Source organism: Mchenga conophoros, linkage group LG17 (assembly GCF_057382185.1).
Source record: "Mchenga conophoros isolate Kocher_MC1m ecotype Shallow Benthic linkage group LG17, M_conophoros_male_GT1.1, whole genome shotgun sequence".
Lineage (NCBI taxonomy): Eukaryota > Metazoa > Chordata > Actinopteri > Cichliformes > Cichlidae > Mchenga > Mchenga conophoros.
The window spans coordinates 24,195,523-24,213,301 of record NC_140542.1 but is presented as its reverse complement, the minus strand read 5'-3'; the positions used below and the strand labels follow the sequence as shown (position 1 = coordinate 24,213,301).

The 17,779-nt window shown below is 41.1% G+C and overlaps 1 protein-coding gene across 1 annotated transcript; it reads left to right on the top strand.

Annotated features, from left to right (window-relative positions):
- The first annotated feature begins 1,150 nt into the window (after positions 1–1,150).
- igf1 (insulin-like growth factor 1) lies at positions 1,151–17,374 on the top strand. Its single transcript, XM_085252555.1, has 5 exons — positions 1,151–1,458; positions 2,791–2,950; positions 12,669–12,916; positions 13,076–13,108; positions 14,946–17,374. The coding sequence occupies exons 1-5, from the start codon at positions 1,411–1,413 to the stop codon at positions 15,003–15,005; spliced, it is 549 nt and encodes a 182-aa protein (XP_085108681.1). The 5' UTR covers positions 1,151–1,410; the 3' UTR covers positions 15,006–17,374.
- The last annotated feature ends 405 nt before the right edge of the window (positions 17,375–17,779 follow it).

Genomic DNA, 17,779 nt, shown 5'->3' with positions numbered 1-17,779 from the left:
GACCCTCAGCTCAGACGCCCCTCACTTTATCTGTGAGTTGAGCTCCTGTATCAGAAGTGTGTGTCAGTGCTGCTGCCTGTGTCAGATTGGGACATTTGATGATGATCGTGTTTTGACCCACTTTACCCAAACAACTCTAACTGTTGCGTGTCTTAAGTCCCCTTTGGAACCAACCATGCTTGTGATGCACACACACAAACACGGAGGGAGCATGCCTGGATACGTGCTGGTGTCCTGTTTTATGATTGGGTCACAGCAGTGATCTCATGTTTAGTGACTGGATCAGTGTTGATATCCCGTCCCTGCTGAGAACAACCCTCTTTAAGCCCTTGCTTTCGTCCCTTCCTGTGACACAGTGGGAACTGCGGGGCCCCATCTTCAACATGATGACAGTGGGTGGCCCTGCATCAAGAGTCTGTCAGTGCAGACGATTGCTCCAAGGGTATGAAATAAATGTCTTCTTCATCATAAAACCCCATGTGTTTTTCTTTTTTTTTTTCCTCCTTTTTTTATTTTTCCACTCTAGTTCACAGGAGCATCAGATGTTATTTACAGGCGAACCCACTTCTATTAAGTGAAAATCAGCAAGAAGGGAGAGAAAACCAGAGACATACACCAGGATTATGCAGTGACAGTGTGCAGAAAGGCAGCAAACCCTGCACAGTGGCTCTCATTTAGAAGAAACAGGGCTTCACATGTGGCTTTCTGGCTCAAGTTTGCTCCTTACTGTAATAAAAATGTCACATTTTTACATTTTCACTCCGGTTCACATTTATTTAGCTTTTCCTTGTGAGGTTTTCGAGTTGGGAGCACTGCGGTGACCAAGTGGGAAAGTGTTTTTAATGATTTATTTAATCAAACCACTAGTGGAGAGACTTGCTGTTCAGTTACGCGGTGCCAAATTACGCACAACAGCAAAGAGCCATATCACAACCGCCAGCTCGTCTTTAACTTCTCCTTCATGAGCTTTCAGGGCACAAAATAATGCGTTTGTAAGAGTGTGAGCCGCTGCTGCTACTGCTGCTGGTGGTGGTGGGGCTGATCTGAACTACTAACCAAGTCTTAGAGAGATCAAAATTCAATCCCGTTCTGAGAAAAAACAGAAATGACGTTATTTGAATATGTGCCCAAAATCCTTAATGAATAACTTAGGACGAGTAGGAGGCAAATGCTGCCCCAGCTGTTTCCTGTTGAAAATGTCTGTGTAATGTAGATAAATGTGAGGGATTTTCTCTCTAAATCCGTCTCCTGTTCGCTAAATCTCACTTCTCCAAAACGAGCCTGCGCAATGGAACAAAGTCGGAATATTGAGATGTGACATTGCCCGCATCTCATCCTCTTTCTCCCTGTTTTTAATGACTTTAAACAAGTTCATTTTCGTCGGGCTTTGTCTTGTGGAGACCCGTGGGGATGTCTAGCGCTTTTTCCTTTCAGTGGCATTTATGTGATGTCTTCAAGGTAACTTACCTGATTTCCTTTGACACTATACATTATCACCTTGATTCTTCACTTGCTCACTATTTGCACAGAGCATCTTCGCCTACTTTAAAAAGAAACAATAAAAGGGGATTCTTATCGCTTGCTTGTATTTCACAGCTTTTGAACGCATGCATTGGTGCGGATTTATTCACATTTTTCTCCTTTTCATCCACTTATGGAACAACTCTCCCGCATGTCCTGGTAATCTATTTTATTTTTTTCCAGAGATAATTATATTTTCTACATTTTGCTTTGATTCTTTTTTCTTCTTTTTTCTTTTTTTTTTTTGCAATCAAAAAATCATTGACATGGATCGTGCATGACTTTCAGCGCAGGTATGAATTTGGACATTTTCCGTGCGCCCGGCGCTTTTTTCCACCAGAAAGCCCTAATGCAGCTGTGCAACTTTCAAAGTAATTACTGCTGAGTCTGCATAATTTACGTGGTAAATATCTAACCTGATTCCTCTGCGGGGTTGAAAGACAGAGAGCGGGAGAGAGGAGAGATTATCAAGAAACACTTGCGGGCGTCGGGACTTTGCGGTTGTGATGTAGATGGATAACGTTCCGTGTTTATTCTCTTTATTATGTACATTTGGCCCAGTCAGCTTCCTCCGCGGGCTTTGGCGGGAGAGCCTTTTTCCATCTCACATTTTGGATCGGAAAGATCTCTTGGCAGCTCATTTATTCTCCTTTCTGAGTGTCGAGGCACTTTTGCGCCTAATAATGCGCTGACAGCTAGGCTTTGGCACATTTTAAATGTTAAACTGGTTGTTAATGATAGATAGCCTGCATTTAATTAATGTGATTAATGCAGATTGTTGTTAACTTGCTAAGACCCACTACACAGAAGCCGGGCGGATGGACGAGAAGGAGAGGAGGGGGGTATAGTGTGTTTTCAATTTGGACGCGCTCCGCTCGGTTACGCACAGGCGCTCCGGAGCATCAGAGCTGCTCAGCCTCCTGTTTGACTGACTCTGGCACCGAGTGCGAGTCTGGATTTAATACATTTTCCTCCACATCTCCAAACTCCTGTAAAGTTACCATCTGTTTCTTTCCCCTTTTTAGCGGATGGAACATCCTGGATTCCCAACTTTAAGCTGGCTGCCTTTTTTTTTTTCAACCCTGTGTTTGACAGTGCGAGTGTAATACTGCCACTTACTGACGTGCCTTTGAGCAAGACACTGTGCAACAAACTGTCACAGCAGATGCGCTAAATGGAGAAGAGTGCATGAAGCTTTGAGTTGTGGTTAAATGAAACTCTTTTTCCGATGATGCTGTGAAAATGTTCTTGCTCTCTCCCTGTGCGCAGAGTGCGATGTGCTGTATCTCCTGTAGCCACACCCTCTCACTACTGCTGTGCGTCCTCACCCTGACTCCGACGGCAACAGGGGCGGGCCCTGAGACCCTGTGCGGGGCGGAGCTGGTCGACACGCTGCAGTTTGTCTGTGGAGAGCGAGGCTTTTATTTCAGTAAGTGCACCTTTTTATTTATTCATAAAGGTTGGCTGTATATGTCCCAGAGCTCTCCACCTCCTGCAAGCTCATAAATAAAAGAACAGCCAGTTTGACATCTCGTCTTGGCTTTCCCTTAATGTTTTTTTTTTTTTTACTTCATTCATTCCTCATCCACTCTTACATCTTATATTTAAATTCCCTGTACATTTGTTTTAATGCTACTCTCATCACCGAGGTCAAATTCTGAATGAGAAAAGTTAGATGAAATATGGAATAATGATAAGTAACTCTTATTGGTGGCAAATCGCAGCTGTGACCAGAGGGAAAGGGCTTTAAGTGGAATTTGGCTATCTCCAAGAAAAAGGAGGGGTAGAAAGTAAATGTTGCAGTGAAGTTTTTTCTTTTTTCCACCAGAGAAGGGAGAGCCACCCAAAGAAAACCCTCGACCAAGAAACCAGGATTTAAATCTCCAATTTTTCCATTAAGGGTACAACCTAGCCCAGAGCAGCACAGGATATATGGAGCTATGAAGGTTAGGTGCAATGTTCCACCGGCAGCCAGAGTTTCTCAGGACATGTATCCTGCTTTGTCTGTCAGAGACGAGCAGCACGACTGTACATTAACAGTATAATTGGCTCCCACAGAGCTGAAGGTTAGAAGCTTATTATTCACTTTTCTCTGGCTGGCATCCATCAATTAAGCCAGTTTCAGCAAATGTCCTCAACGAGCATCACATCTCCACCAACAGTCATTTCTTATTCATAAAATTATTAGTTCTCCCTCTGACTCCTGTGCAGTTTTGTCATAACAATCCATTTTAAATGGTTTGGTTTGGTCCCAAAGTTATGAAAGATTTTCCACATGTGGTAGACTTTGTCAGCTGCCAGTTCGAAAAACAGAAGAAGAAGATATAAGATTTCTCTTGGAGATCAGCAGCATCTATAATGCATTTGCAGTTCTTCTCTTTTCCAGTAATTGATTTCTTTCACCTTCGCTTGAACCTGAATAGTTTGAAAATATACCTTTTCTATCGTGTAGGACAATTAGAGGCCAGAAGAAGTGGGCAGCAGTGGTCTAAAGCCATGCTCAGGTTTAGCAGATAACTTTACTGCGTTCAATAACTTAGTTTGGCTTGATAACCCATTATTTTTTTCCTAATTATCACTAAAATGTAGCTGATTGAAATGAATTGGATAAGCAGAAGAGAATGTATGGCATTCACAAGCTTAGTCTAAATGCAAGCAGCATAGACTTCACCCTATGATAAAACCTACCCTGCTTTATGGTCCTATTTGACCATAATTTACTACGTAATCATCATGTTGCATTAGCTAAAAACCAATAATCAGCAAAGTGTTTACTGAAATCACAGATCGCAGGAGATGATCTGGTCATCTCCTAATAGAATTCTACGTAGTCCGACTTTTCCCATTTTTGCACCAGAGGAGTCGCCCCCTGCTGGCCATTAGAAGAAAAAAATGCAGGTTTAAGGGACTTCAATACAAATATTGTCTATACACTCTGGTGTTGAAACAATGCTTAACAGCTGGGTTTAAATCCTTAACTGACCTAAACCAAGTACTGTGGTGCTGTGATTCCACAACGTGTGGGCCAGCTTTTAAGGGTACTGCAGGGCCCACAACCTCAAACTAGGAAATACCTCATCTTCAGTTCATGTGATGAACAAAGTCGCAATTATAGGTTTGGACCACAGAGCTACTTCTACTAATCTAAAGTATTTGTGAAAAAATTACGGCAACACACTAGGTCATGGTTAGCACTGCAGTTAGTAAGAACATAACATAACGTATACAAGTGGACTGATTGATTCTTATGTAGCGCTTTTCTACTCTTTCGGAGTACTCAAAAGGCTCTATACAACATGCCACATTCACCCAATCACACCCATTCCACAAGAACCTTCTCTATTCATAGTGCTTTCTAACTACATTCACACACATGCATACTCCGATGGATGCATTGGAGAGCAACTTGGGGTTAGTATCTTGCCCAAGGACACTTGGCATGCAAACTAGAGGAGCCAGGGACCAAACCACCAACCTTCCGATCAGTAGGTGACCTGCTCTTCCTGAGCTACAGCCAACCCTCTAAAGGTTCTTATTGTTGAAGGGTTATTTCCATCTGCAGATCTCTGCATGTGGTGGCATGGCTCTGTTCTGGGACCTTTCCACCTTTCAATATACATGGAAAGGTGTGCCATGGATGGAAGTGGGTTCTAAAGTGGCGTGCAGATGTATATAGATGTGTATAGCAACTGGGGACAGACTAATAGATGGGATATGCTTTAGGCTCGAGTCCATTTGTGTCATGTGATGCGAGTATGAGGCTCTGAGGAGGCGTCTGTGTGCCTGGTAATTTACACGAACACAAAGATTTTACATTACCCTGCACCAACTACACTTGCGCCCTTCAGTCGGACTACAGAGACATAACAAGAACCATTGCTTGGCCATGGTGTCTCTTCAGCTATCTGTCGCTGTATCAGAATATAATAGACTCTTCATGCAGCTTAAATATAAGAGTTGGTCAACTGGATTTGTACAAGTTCATCAGCTCAGCTATCAACTGTTCTCGTTTGGCACTGAGAATCATCTGAACTGTGCTTTGATGGGACTAGCTACACCTGTCATGAAAAACGTCTGACACTGCATACAAAGTGCATTATGCAGGAAAGTGTTTACAGAACTCAAGTCAGAAGGTAATTTTCCCAAAGACTTCTATAGGACCAGAAGTCTTTTTCAAACTACAGCTATCACCCTCTAGTGGCCTGGAAAAAAATGCAGGTTTAAAGCACTTCCATGTTGGCTTCTCTTTTAAAAGCCAGAAGCTACTCTCACATCAATTTCCTGCTTTCTACCAGCTTGTTTATGTATGACTTTGTTTCGGAGAGATTGGAAATTAAATAGGCACAATACAATTCACACATCACTGTAAAATCTCTCTCTTACCCCTTCTCTAACCTTAACAAAGGGTCTGAGTTGCATAACCTAAACCATGTTTCTGGCTGTTATGCTAAGAGATTCTACAAATTAAATAATTTAAATTCTATGGAATTGCGTCTTCTGAATGTAAATAGATTTCTTTACAGATAGCAGTGTCAGCATGCACCTTGCTGCTCCTCTCCCCGAATCCTGCTCCTTGCAGCTTTTCCAGGACCAGTCCACATCATTCTCTGCGTCAGGGCCTCTGTATGGCATTTGCCAGAAAGTTTTTTGGAGAGCCACCAAGCTACTGCAAAGCTGCGAGCCGTGTTCGTCCAGATGCTCCTGGAAATACCCACATGCTGTGAAGTGGTCTTGACAGCCAGTCCGATTGCCAGTATTCTGCCTGTTAAGACTTTTTGGTCTTTGGATTCCCTCGGCTTCAGCGTCTTCTTCTTTAATTCTTAAATGATCAAACATAACATTTTAATAAGTGCAGGCCTTGGATTCTGAGTAAACAGGTTTGAACTTTGGCATCTTTTTTTCCTTAGCAGTCTTTTTTTTTTTTTTTTTAAACCCCAACTCTGAACATTTCATTTCTCCGATTTTGAAATGGTCCCGTGACCTGTCTGCAGCTGTAGCTTAAAAGTTTTTGATATGTTTAGGATTTTGACAAGGTATGAGAGTGTTCAGAGCCGGGTGATGTGGGAATGTGACAAAGGGTTGGATACTGATACCGGAGTTTAACTGCAGTTTATTAAATGGGAAAGTGTTGAACAGAAGCCAATGCAACTCATGAATCCTCATGTAGAATATACTTCTTAAACAGGAACAGACCTTTTTGTGGTGGTTGGTGGAACGTATTTGTCTTTCCCACATTACCTTACACTGAGCTGTCAGTGGACTACACAGCATCCATCTATCAATGCTACTTTTTCCTGTTAAAAAGAGACGTATTTCATGAACACTCCAGCCATTCTCTGAAAAAGATGACGAGGTTTGAGCAGCAGGGTGCTGTGCCTTGGAAAATATGCTTCTCGCCGTCGTCCTCGGTTTCTCTCGCTCTCTCATATTCTCGCTGTCATCCCTTTTCCTTTGCTTCTAGTCAGTAAAATATCTGGAGAATCCATTTGGGCTCTGTCGTCCATAGGACGCGGCAGAGTAACGGCTTGGCCAAAGGAAGCGTGATCCTTTCCCTGAACTCTTCCCCTCCAGTCTGGCCGTGTTGAACTTGGCAGCCCTCTGATTGATAATGTGTGCAGAGACAGTGTTGCAACAACAGCGGGCTTTATGTGCTCACAGTGCTTTTTGCCATGCCACCAGTAAAGTGAAGCACACTTGTATTTCACAACTGCAGATTTCCTACCCTGACAGAAAACATTAGTTGGTGGAAATTCATTTTTTTAAAGGGTAATTAAACAAACTGCGGTCAATGAAACAGAGAAAAAAAAACCTGCAGTCAGTTTTTCCAATTATTAGCCCGACCTAAAAAAATCCTTAGTTGTCTTTGTAATGCTTTAGCAGGCAGGACTGCGGGGTGATTTCACTGGGATGTTCATTCCATGAATCAGATCTGTTATGGGACGTTTTTTGGCTGAAGTGTGAGTGCTAAGTAGCTCCGCGCTCTAAGTCACTTTTAGTTCATGCTGAAATATTCAGCTGTTTTAGAGTGAGCACGAGATATTTAATCTTACTCTGTAAGACTTCTGCATAGTGTCTGCAAAGAAGATGAAATAATCCATCCTTTTTTCAGCCAAAAGCTCATCGTCGCTACACAAATACCCAATAAGAAGGCAACCAAATATAAAATGCAGTGTGCTCAGGTGAGTTGAAGGTGGAAAGGAGAGTGGAGGATGAGATATGACTTCCTTTTCAGTGTCTGTCCCTGCCAGTTTTATTCAGAGCCACTTGAGCTGGAGAAAGAGGGAGAATGTGTAAACAGCACGTCACATGCACGCACTTAGACTCACGCATGGCGAGGCCTGGTCCCTCAGCAGCAGGGGATTATGTGGATTACAGGATGATCAGGACACCCTCCACCATCCCCTCCCGCCATAGTTTTGCACTGGACCTGGGCACACAGCGGAAGGCACCAAGGCCCGAAGAAAGCCCTCCTGTGTCTTCTCCATCGCTATGAAAAGGTGTCGATTTCCCATGAAGACCCGAAACTAAACATCTCTGACCCCCGCTGCGAAATACTGGAACAAAGAGGCTTCTCATGAAAAGGACAGGCAGGCGTCGTCCAGATTTAAATCTGTACATTAGGTGAAGTTGAGACTCGAGGGATTTGAGGACACTAAAAAATACTTAACCTTTTCATTCATTCACATTATGCAGGCCTTCTACAAAGAAAACAGGGGAACATTAGTTAGATTTATAGATATCTTCTTCATGGCGTTCTTTTGTCTTTATAGATCTCATAAAATGGCTTGGTTTCGCTTGTTAGGTGTAACCAAAGACTCATGCACAGCAGTGATCACATTACATTTGTCTGTAATGCAGAAATGTAGCCTTCCTAAATTCGATAACTATTCAAATACTCAAGGCTATAATAAATAATGACATTTATCTCCACGATAAGCAGAAGAAATACATGATCAAACACAGGCATTAACCGCAGACAATCTAAAAGATGGATGCAGCTTCCAGGCAAAGTTCTTTCCCCTGCGATCTTTTTTAATGGCCACCAACTGGTGATAAAGACTTCCAGTGTCGAGGCTTTGCAGACACATGACCACTAACCATGTAATGATAACTTAACTTGTCTCCCAACTACCGATCATGAGAAAAAATTACGTTACATTTGTAAATTCCAAAAGTTGTTGCAAAACTTTTTCAAGAACACATACCCTGAAAAATCCATCTTTAAATATTCATAATGCATTTGGATAAGGTTCAAATTCTCACAAGCCGTAAAACATGGTACCAATGATAAAGGGATAGTTTCTAGTACTTAAAGCAGCTTTTCTAGTCCCTGCCCAGCCGTAAACTCCCTGACACTTCACAGGAGGAGCAGTGCACTGGCTCCAAGAATCCACTGCTTTTTATTGACCATGACCAAGCTGTAAAACTCAGATGCTTTCTGTGCCACTCTGGAATGGGGAAATCGAGCCATCTCTCTCCGGTGCTGTTCCTTGGAGGAATGAGCACTATGCATGCTGAGCCTGTCAAATACCAAACCAAAGATGTTTCAGGGAACCGTGCGGTGACATCAGATGAAAGACTTTACGAAAAACTAACATAGATTGTGGCTAGTCAAAACTATAGCATAGCTTCTGTTAAGAAGGATGCTGTCAGAGTGACATCCAAGGTGAAGAAGTACTCCACCCCAAAGACCAATTTGTGGTTTTTGTGCAGCCAGCTGTAGACTTAAACTTCAAACAGTGCTTCTATACATATTTAACCGGGGTCAAGTCTACGCAGATGCGTTCCACACATGCTCACTAGAAATCGTGTGGACCTCCTGATGGAGGAAGAAGAGCTGCTTAGTTTGCTGTGTTTGGCTGAACAACAGGAAAAAGTCAAAAAGAGAAAACAGTGTGTGCAAATTCAAAACAAGAACAAGATCAAGGTTGTGCAAGACATCACTAAACTACACATGGCGTATGAAACAAGCTTTCACTTGACTTTTAATTGGTGTGACTGCAGTGGTGCTAGTCCACACGGCTTCAGATTTTGGGTTGAGTGCTAATGTGCATATCAGTGATACAATGAGACAAAAGTTATGATTTGGCCTTTAAAAAGCACTTAAAAGAAGGTTCTGTAAATGTCTAAGTGGCTAATTCGTAGTGGACAAAGACTGTGGTTGTTTTCAGTTTACAACCGGTAGAACTTATTCCAAAGTTAACACACTTATGGACAAAGGAAAATACCTCAGAACACATCAAAATGTTCATAAAACTTCTGAAAAGAATAGCTTTTTCAATGTCCAGGGTTTCTCAGAGATGTGTGTGTTAGTTGTGGTTCCTTGACTCACCGGTTGTGCGACATGCATAGCTATCCAGTGTATCAGGCCCTCCTAAATAAACCTCTGGCTTTTTTCTCTTTATTTTCTCGAATTCACCACCAAGTACGGTATGTGCTGCTCTGGTTAGAAATATTTGTACAGGCTGGCATCATCTGCAAAGAAGTAAGTTGTTAAAGGTCCTTCCTAAAGACAGTTGGTATTTAATAATCAAAAGAAACGTTCTTTCTTTAAGTTTTCCTTCAGACTGACTTTTGCAAAATCGGCAAAACCTTTTTTGCATCTTCTTTATTTACTCTTATTTAACAGTCACAGAAAACAATTCTTTGTTGATGGGGGATTACAGCAGTTATCCAAAGCTTTTAGACCTGATTATTATATGCGTGTTTTCCCCTAACCTGCCTGAGCTGATTATCCTACATGTTACAACCGGCACCAGCTGATTACCCTGTCCCTTCCAGCTGTTTGTGCAGCAGGGTGGCAAACTATTTTCAGAATAATAGCGGATGTTAATTTGTAAGGCTTTATTGGGGGGGTGGGGGGGTTGGGGGATTGAAAAACAGGCCAGGCATTGAAGCACAGCCCCTCTTTTGGCTTTCAGAAACCATTATATAATCACCAGCCAGGGCTCAGTGTCGCAATTTTCTCATTTTAAATGTCTTCACGTCAGGTGTTAATAGAACAGCCAATGCTTGGCCCACTGTTACTCAGTGGGACAAGCACTGAAAGAATTTCTTAGAAAAACAAAATGAATACAATCGTTTGAACTGTATATAATAAATAGTTTAAATATCCAAATCAAGATTTTTTTCAGCCATTTAAATATTTCAGTTTTCTAGTTTGCACACATCTAGTTTAGAAGTCTGAGATCTGGGTAAATCCAGTTCTTCTGTTTCCTAAATAATGCAGGTGCACAAGGTATTTTTAGCATCCAGCTACCTGATGAGCAACATGAAAGCCTCCCTATCACCCCCCATCTCCTCCTCTTCATTCACACCTCTGTTAGCCTCCACTCTGCTTTGTGTCTGGGGGTCTGAGGAGAAAGATGCTTCTGTTTCTGAATGAAAGCTGCTCTCTGTTCAAAATAACGTTGTCAGGACAAGGCAGACAGAGAGCAGAAGTTAATGCACTTTGTCAGCACTGGCAGTCTTCTGAGCCAAGAGCTATTAACTCTGAGAGGGAAAGGCATTTCCTCCTTGTAAATGCCATATTAAATTATTATTATTTCATTTGGTAACAGGGAAAAGCCCATCAGGACTATATTGTTCAAGGTGAGCAGGGAATTGTAAATGGGAAGTCTGGGTTTTTCTAAAAGCCACCAAAGAGGGTGGGTTCTGGGGGGTTAGGGAGTTAAAAGAGGAAGTGAGTACTGGCGTCACTGTAACTAAATGTGATCATTGAGTCAAAAATCTGTCACGCCCTGAGATGTATTATTTGGACTCAAAAACCTCCCCCAAAAAGCAAAATACCCAAAACACCTTTGCTAGCTGGCTTTGCTTCTTTACTTCATGCAGTGAGCATGCATCATGTCTCCATCCTCAAAATCTGTGTTATTTGAACGAGCCTCCAGGGTGCTTCTGCCAAATAAAAATGTGAATGAACAGTGGGACATAGCCAATGGTGGTGTGGTCCTAAAAGCCTGCCTGGATGTTTCTGCAGGTGGATCGGGCCCAGGGGACTTGTGGCTTGGCCTCGCTGGACTATGTAAAAGACACCTGGGCCAAAATGGCTGAGCAGGATATTCTCACCATTTGGGTGACTGCCCCCCTTCCCCCACCCCTTTCCCTCCTTTTTTTTAAAGTTTTTTTTTTTTTACATTGATGCAGCTGCCAAAATGAGTCCACAGTGTGCAATGTGATATGTTGTAAATTTTACATGTAAGAAATCAGTGTCACTGAGACCGTACGGCTGTTATCACAGCTTTATTACGAGCGTGGCGTCGGCGTCCAGCCATCGCCAGAATGTCTTTGATTAATTCTATTAAAAAAATAAGAAGCATAGGAAAGGGAAAATAATAATGTCATAATTTAAAGACTCAAAAGTGACAATTTCAACTGAAAATGCGTAGTAAACTTTAAATCAATGGGTATTTTGGGAAAAAATAGACAAAGGCACGGATTTTGTTGGCTAATATAAAAATGTTTTGTCAGCTGTACACATGTAAAGTGTTTTTTCTGGCCTATGCTTTATATTTGTACAAATTAAAAAATATATGCAATTATATGTAGAAAGCACGGAAATCATGAAACAACATTGTTCCTTTTTGCTTCCTAGCTATTTTTGTTGTTGAGTTTGGCTGGTTCAGCTAAACCTGTACTGGCCATAAGCATGAGGACAAATTTACCACTTAAATTATGTACTAAATTTCAAATCAAAGTTCCCTTAATTTAGAAGCAGGTAAACAAATGCGGACAACACTGATTTTACTGGCTGAACGGACATTTACCATTAACAGATTTTTTTTTTCCTATAGGATGATAGCAAATTAAGCTAGCAATAGTTTTGTTAACCGATTTAAAATGTTGTCTCTGGCTGACTTTTTATATAAATATACTTTTAGAATATATCCAGTCATATGAAATCATTAAACAAATCTATGGTTTTTCTTCAAGTCCACTCAAGAGCCAAAATATTGCTACCTAGCCTTTTTATACCAGCTCGTGTAAACAAGTGCAGATTTCTTTCTGAAGTAGTAAAGTTTGGATCAATGAGTCCTTTATTTCAGCGCACTAGCCACCAATTTTGTTGGGTAGAAAATTAGAACTAAGCAATGGAACTGGTTCTGTCTCTCCATTGTCTAAAACCTGCTGCCGTTCTTCTCAAACAGATAAACCAACAGGCTATGGCCCCAGTGCAAGGCGGTCACGTGGCATCGTGGATGAGTGCTGCTTCCAAAGCTGTGAGCTGCAGCGCCTTGAGATGTACTGTGCACCTGTCAAGACTCCCAAGATTTCTCGCTCTGTGCGTTCACAGCGGCACACAGACATGCCAAGAACACCCAAGGTTAGTAGCAGAGCGAGCAAGGGGACAGAGCGTAGGACAGCGCCTCAGCCAGACAAGACAAAAAACAAGAAGGTGAGCAAAGCATCAAAACAGATAAATTTTAAAAATTGTTGATTGGATTGAATTTACATTTTGTTACATACTCAGAACATACGTGCATAATATCCTGATTAATTAAGGTAATATAGCTTAATTAGCAGAAACTAAAGTGACCTATTTTTTCTTCCACAGAGACCTTCACCTGGACATAGTTCATCCTTCAAGGTATGCATGCAAAATGATCTCATGTTTCATTGTCCTTTTGTCATCTAAGCTTTATCAAATACGCAATCTCGCCAATGACGTAAGAGTTTCAAAAGCAGGGCAATCTTTTTACAAGAAATGAAAACTTTATATAAATCCTAGTTCTAGAACATCAGGGGGCAACTAAAGAACGTGTAATTTCTAAATATGGATTCGGTGTCATAGTGTGAGCATTTTAAAATTCAACCATGTGCTTTTTACTCTTTTCTCAAAAAAAGAACACCATTAGAATCGGAAGAAGAAACTAAGTGGTTTTTGTGGTAGACCTGCAGTGGCACTCCCCAGGCACAATCTCCACTCTGCTACTTTACATTATGTCCTAAAATTCAGATAGCTTACAATACAACACATGCAAGGGAAGGAGCCAAAGCATACATATCACGTTTAGTGATTTTATGTTTGCAGCTGTTCGTACATCACTGGCAGTTGGTGGTGAACAATTTTAGATCTGTTCGAAGGTTGAGATCATACTCTGTCCGAATATAGCATGTTTTCTGACTGAATGCATTTGAAATCCGAGTTCCCACGTCTGATCAGAATAACCACACTCAGAAGAGGCAGAGTGTAAAATCAAGCATTGTAGAGGGAAGGATGTTGAAGAAAAATTCAGTGAGCTGCATTTGTTTGAATTCATTTAGAGTCCAAAAATCAATTATATAAAGAACATATCGTTGATTTAAAATATGCAGACCTCCTTGGCAGGGAGGTAAGGAGTTAAGAACTAAGTAGATAACTACTCCTAGAATCTACTAGAATAAGTACTGTAATAAGTACAGGCAGAACTACTTATGTACTTTCCCTTACTTAGGTCTTGCATGGCTCAGGCACATAAAAACCCTGTTTAGAGGCTAGGATGTGCAGATGTTAGTGGAAGAAGAAGTTATTTAAACACTGAGAGTGAAGAAAGTGATCAGCAGTCAGGTCAGGTAATTTTAAGGGCTTTTACTATTACTAGATTCTGGACTCTTCCAGAGCACAGTCCAAAGCAATTTCCCCCTGATTTCCCCTTGCTGTCAGTTGCTTGAATACAAGACCAGGATACCCCATCTGCTCTAGTGTTACCCTAACCAGTGTAAGAATCCTTATGGCATATGACTGACCTTAGACAAGATCACTTTTAGACCAACATTTGGATGTTGGAATGTCTTGATGCATGTTCCATCATACCAGAACGTTGATTCGGTTCATTGTGGACTGAAAAGGACAGTTGGATCATTAACAAAACCTTTCTCCCACTGAAAGTGTAATGTACAGATGAATGAAAACAACTTTTTGGGATTTGGAAGTTAGGTACTAAAATTGATTCCTATTTGAAGTTACCAGAAATAAAAAATGAAAAATTTGTTTTGTTTCATTATTGTTTATCACCATCACCATCATGTTGCTGTGGTTAGCAGCTGTTTTAGGTTCTAAGTTTGAGCATCCTGGTTGGCTAGGGTCTTTCTGTTTGGAGATTACATATCTGATTTCATTTCTTTCCACTGACCAAAGATGCGGTTGTTAAGTAAAGTGGTCATTCTGAACTGGCCATAGATGTGAAAGTGTGTATTTCTAAGTTTCTCTAAATTAGCCCCAAGATGCATGGGTAACCACACAGAGTGTATTGCACTTTTTACCTAATATCAGTTGGGATGTGTTCCAACTCCTTGTGACCCCCAAGTTGGATAAAGCAATATGAAAACTGCCGGGTAGATGAATTTTGACCAAATAAGTACAGAAGACCAGGCCATCCGGTATCTTCTATATCTCTGCTGTACATCTAAAAAAAAAAAAAAAATGTGTTTCTTTTTTGTTGCAGGAAGTCCACCAGAAAAACTCAAGTCGAGGAAGTTCGGGGGGCAGGAATTACAGAATGTAGGGAAGGAGCAAATGGACAAATGCCCAGCAACTTGGGAGGAGAGAAGGGAGTGGCCTTACCTGGTACCCCTGTGGAATGGTTCACTGTAAAACAAAAGAAAGAAGATGCTAATAATGACCTGAAAAGCTCTTCAAAATGATTGAAAACAGAGAGCTAGGTGGTGTGTAAGGGTCTGATGTGGAAAGTTGTGATTATTTTATACACTGCACCATTCCATACTGGGAGGAATTCTTTGTTAATGCAATGTAACAGACTAGTTTAGCTGCTAAGACACGAACAAGAGCTTATTATACCTCCATGTGGGAGCTGCAGCCTCCCCAGGCTCCAGGAAAGATGGGAACGTATCTGGGCCTCAGCCAATCAGAGAGCAGCATGACTGTGGCTCGGTCACATTTAACAGTTAGTACCCCAGTTCAAAGCTGATATATTACCTTCAGAGTTTGTTTTTATGCACCATCCATTACTGTGGATATTTTTATTATGTAAAAAAAATAAATAAAAAAGGTTTGCTTTAAGGACAAAGACCAGGTGGTTCATCAGAGTTTGAACATTGTTGTAGGTATGTTAACTTGAGCCTAAGTCTAAACCTTACTACGAGGAGTCGCTGGAAGGTTTGAGATCAGTCCAAATCTCTCTTAAGCCCCAGGAAGTGTTCAAAACCTGAGGACTGAGTCTACAATCCAAACATTATAAAAAGAGCTCAAGCACTATTAGAGGGGATTTTAAAGAAAGTAGGTAGTACAGAAGGTACTACAAAAACAAGACTGGGATTTTTCACATTTTCCAAAACAGAAAAACAAATTAACCAGAAGCTAAAACTGAGTTCTCGTTTGGCCCTCAGAAGCGTGTCCTTCGGTGAAGTCAAAGTGCATTTGGCAAACTGAAGCGGAAAAAGTCAAATAATGACAATCAGGCAAAATGTTTGTCGTCTGCATCCTTTCACGTGTCAACACCCCAGCCAAATTTGATTTTTGACAACAGTTCAGTCAACATTTCCGTTTGAGTGGAAACCTGTGTTTAACCTTGAACACAGGTTTCCACTCACAACCCGTGTTCAAGGGTAAACACGATGTTATGAAAGTTTAAATGGTAAATGGCCTGCATTTGTATAGCGCTTTTCTAGTCCGTAGGACCCCAAAGCGCTTTACACTACATTCAGTCATCCACACACACATTCACACACTGGCGATGGCAAGCTACATTGTAGCCACAGCTGCCCTGGGGCGCACTGACAGAGGCGAGGCTGCCGGACACAGGCGCCACCGGGCCCTCTGACCACCACCAGTAGGCAAACATGGGGTTAGTATCTTGCCCAAGGATATTTGGCATGCAGCCAGGATGCAGCCTGGGATCGAACCACCGACCTTCTGATTAGTGGCTGACCTGCTCTGCCACCTGAGCTACAGCCACCCACCCCAGTTTAGTCAAAGCAAGTGCTCTAAAAAAAAAAGCAGAGCCTTCACACGTATGAATTTAAGTGATTGATCTTGACCTGGATATTTTATTAGCTTAGGAAGGCTGAGAATTTTGCAACTTTATCTGATGGCAAGAGTAGAATAAACCTCCACTGCATTCATTGCAGAGTGCACCCAAGAAACACACATATTTGGTGAACGTTGGCAAAACCACAAGGACAAATCTTTCTGGTGATGTGATGTTCGCATATCAGAATACAAATACACATACAAAAGCACTCACAAGGTAAATTAGAGTTATGCAACTACAAGCAAAGGTCATGCAGACATACACCAACTTTGATGAAAAGCCAGTTCTGAGAAGTCCTTGCATGAGGACTAACAAAAACGGCTGTTTGTTTAAGCCTCCAAAAAAAAAAAAAAAAAAAAAAAACCCGATAAAAAAAAAAAAAAAACGATAAGAAAAAAATAATAATTGCCCAAGACGACTCATCTCTGGCTCTGTCTCCTCTGCCTGTGTATAATCAAACAGTATTCCCATTATGTTAACCTATGCATTACTATCATTCATTGTACATGATGGTTTCATATAACAAAACTGTATTAAGAATCCTATCCACTGTATAATGGTGCTATTTTGTAGTTTGTTACTTGCAAGAGATGGCTAAGAGACTGATGGCAGGGCTTACATTGGAGGTCTTCCCTTTTGCACAGCCTTGTGGCCACCATTTTAATAGTGTTTTTATTTGTAAGCTGTTTCAATAAGGTAGTAGTCTAAGCGAGTAAATGTATCTGTGTGAAATCTGTGAATGCATGAAGAATTTAAAAAAAAAAAAAAAAAAGGAAATGAATATACCATGTTGTGTTCCCAAGAAGGCAAAATGCTATTTTTTCTACTGTTTTAAATTATTTTCTCAATATAGATCCCTTATGCCAAATAACTTGACAAAATAACTGTGAACAATGATTCTTCCAATTGTATTAAGATTGTAAAAAGTCATCGTGTACTTTTGTCTGTCCAGATGTGTGTGTTGGTGATAATTCACCTAACTGGAAGTCAAAGTACCAGCTATTGAAATTACTTAAAACAAGACAATGCAACCTTTGTCAAACAGTAGACAATCAGCATACATCCAACAAAAATCCCAAATGTACCCATTTCAGTAACATATTTAGAATCTGGATCTTTAATTTAATGACATAAATAAAAAGAGGTCGTTGCTACTCTCATAGAGACGGGGTGACGAACCCTACGAAAGTAGGGCTGTGGACTCAGAGTTGACTGGTCGATAGTTTAGTTGACACGCTCTTACCTAATAACATTTTTATTGATTATATGGTCCTCAGTCTTACTGGGCT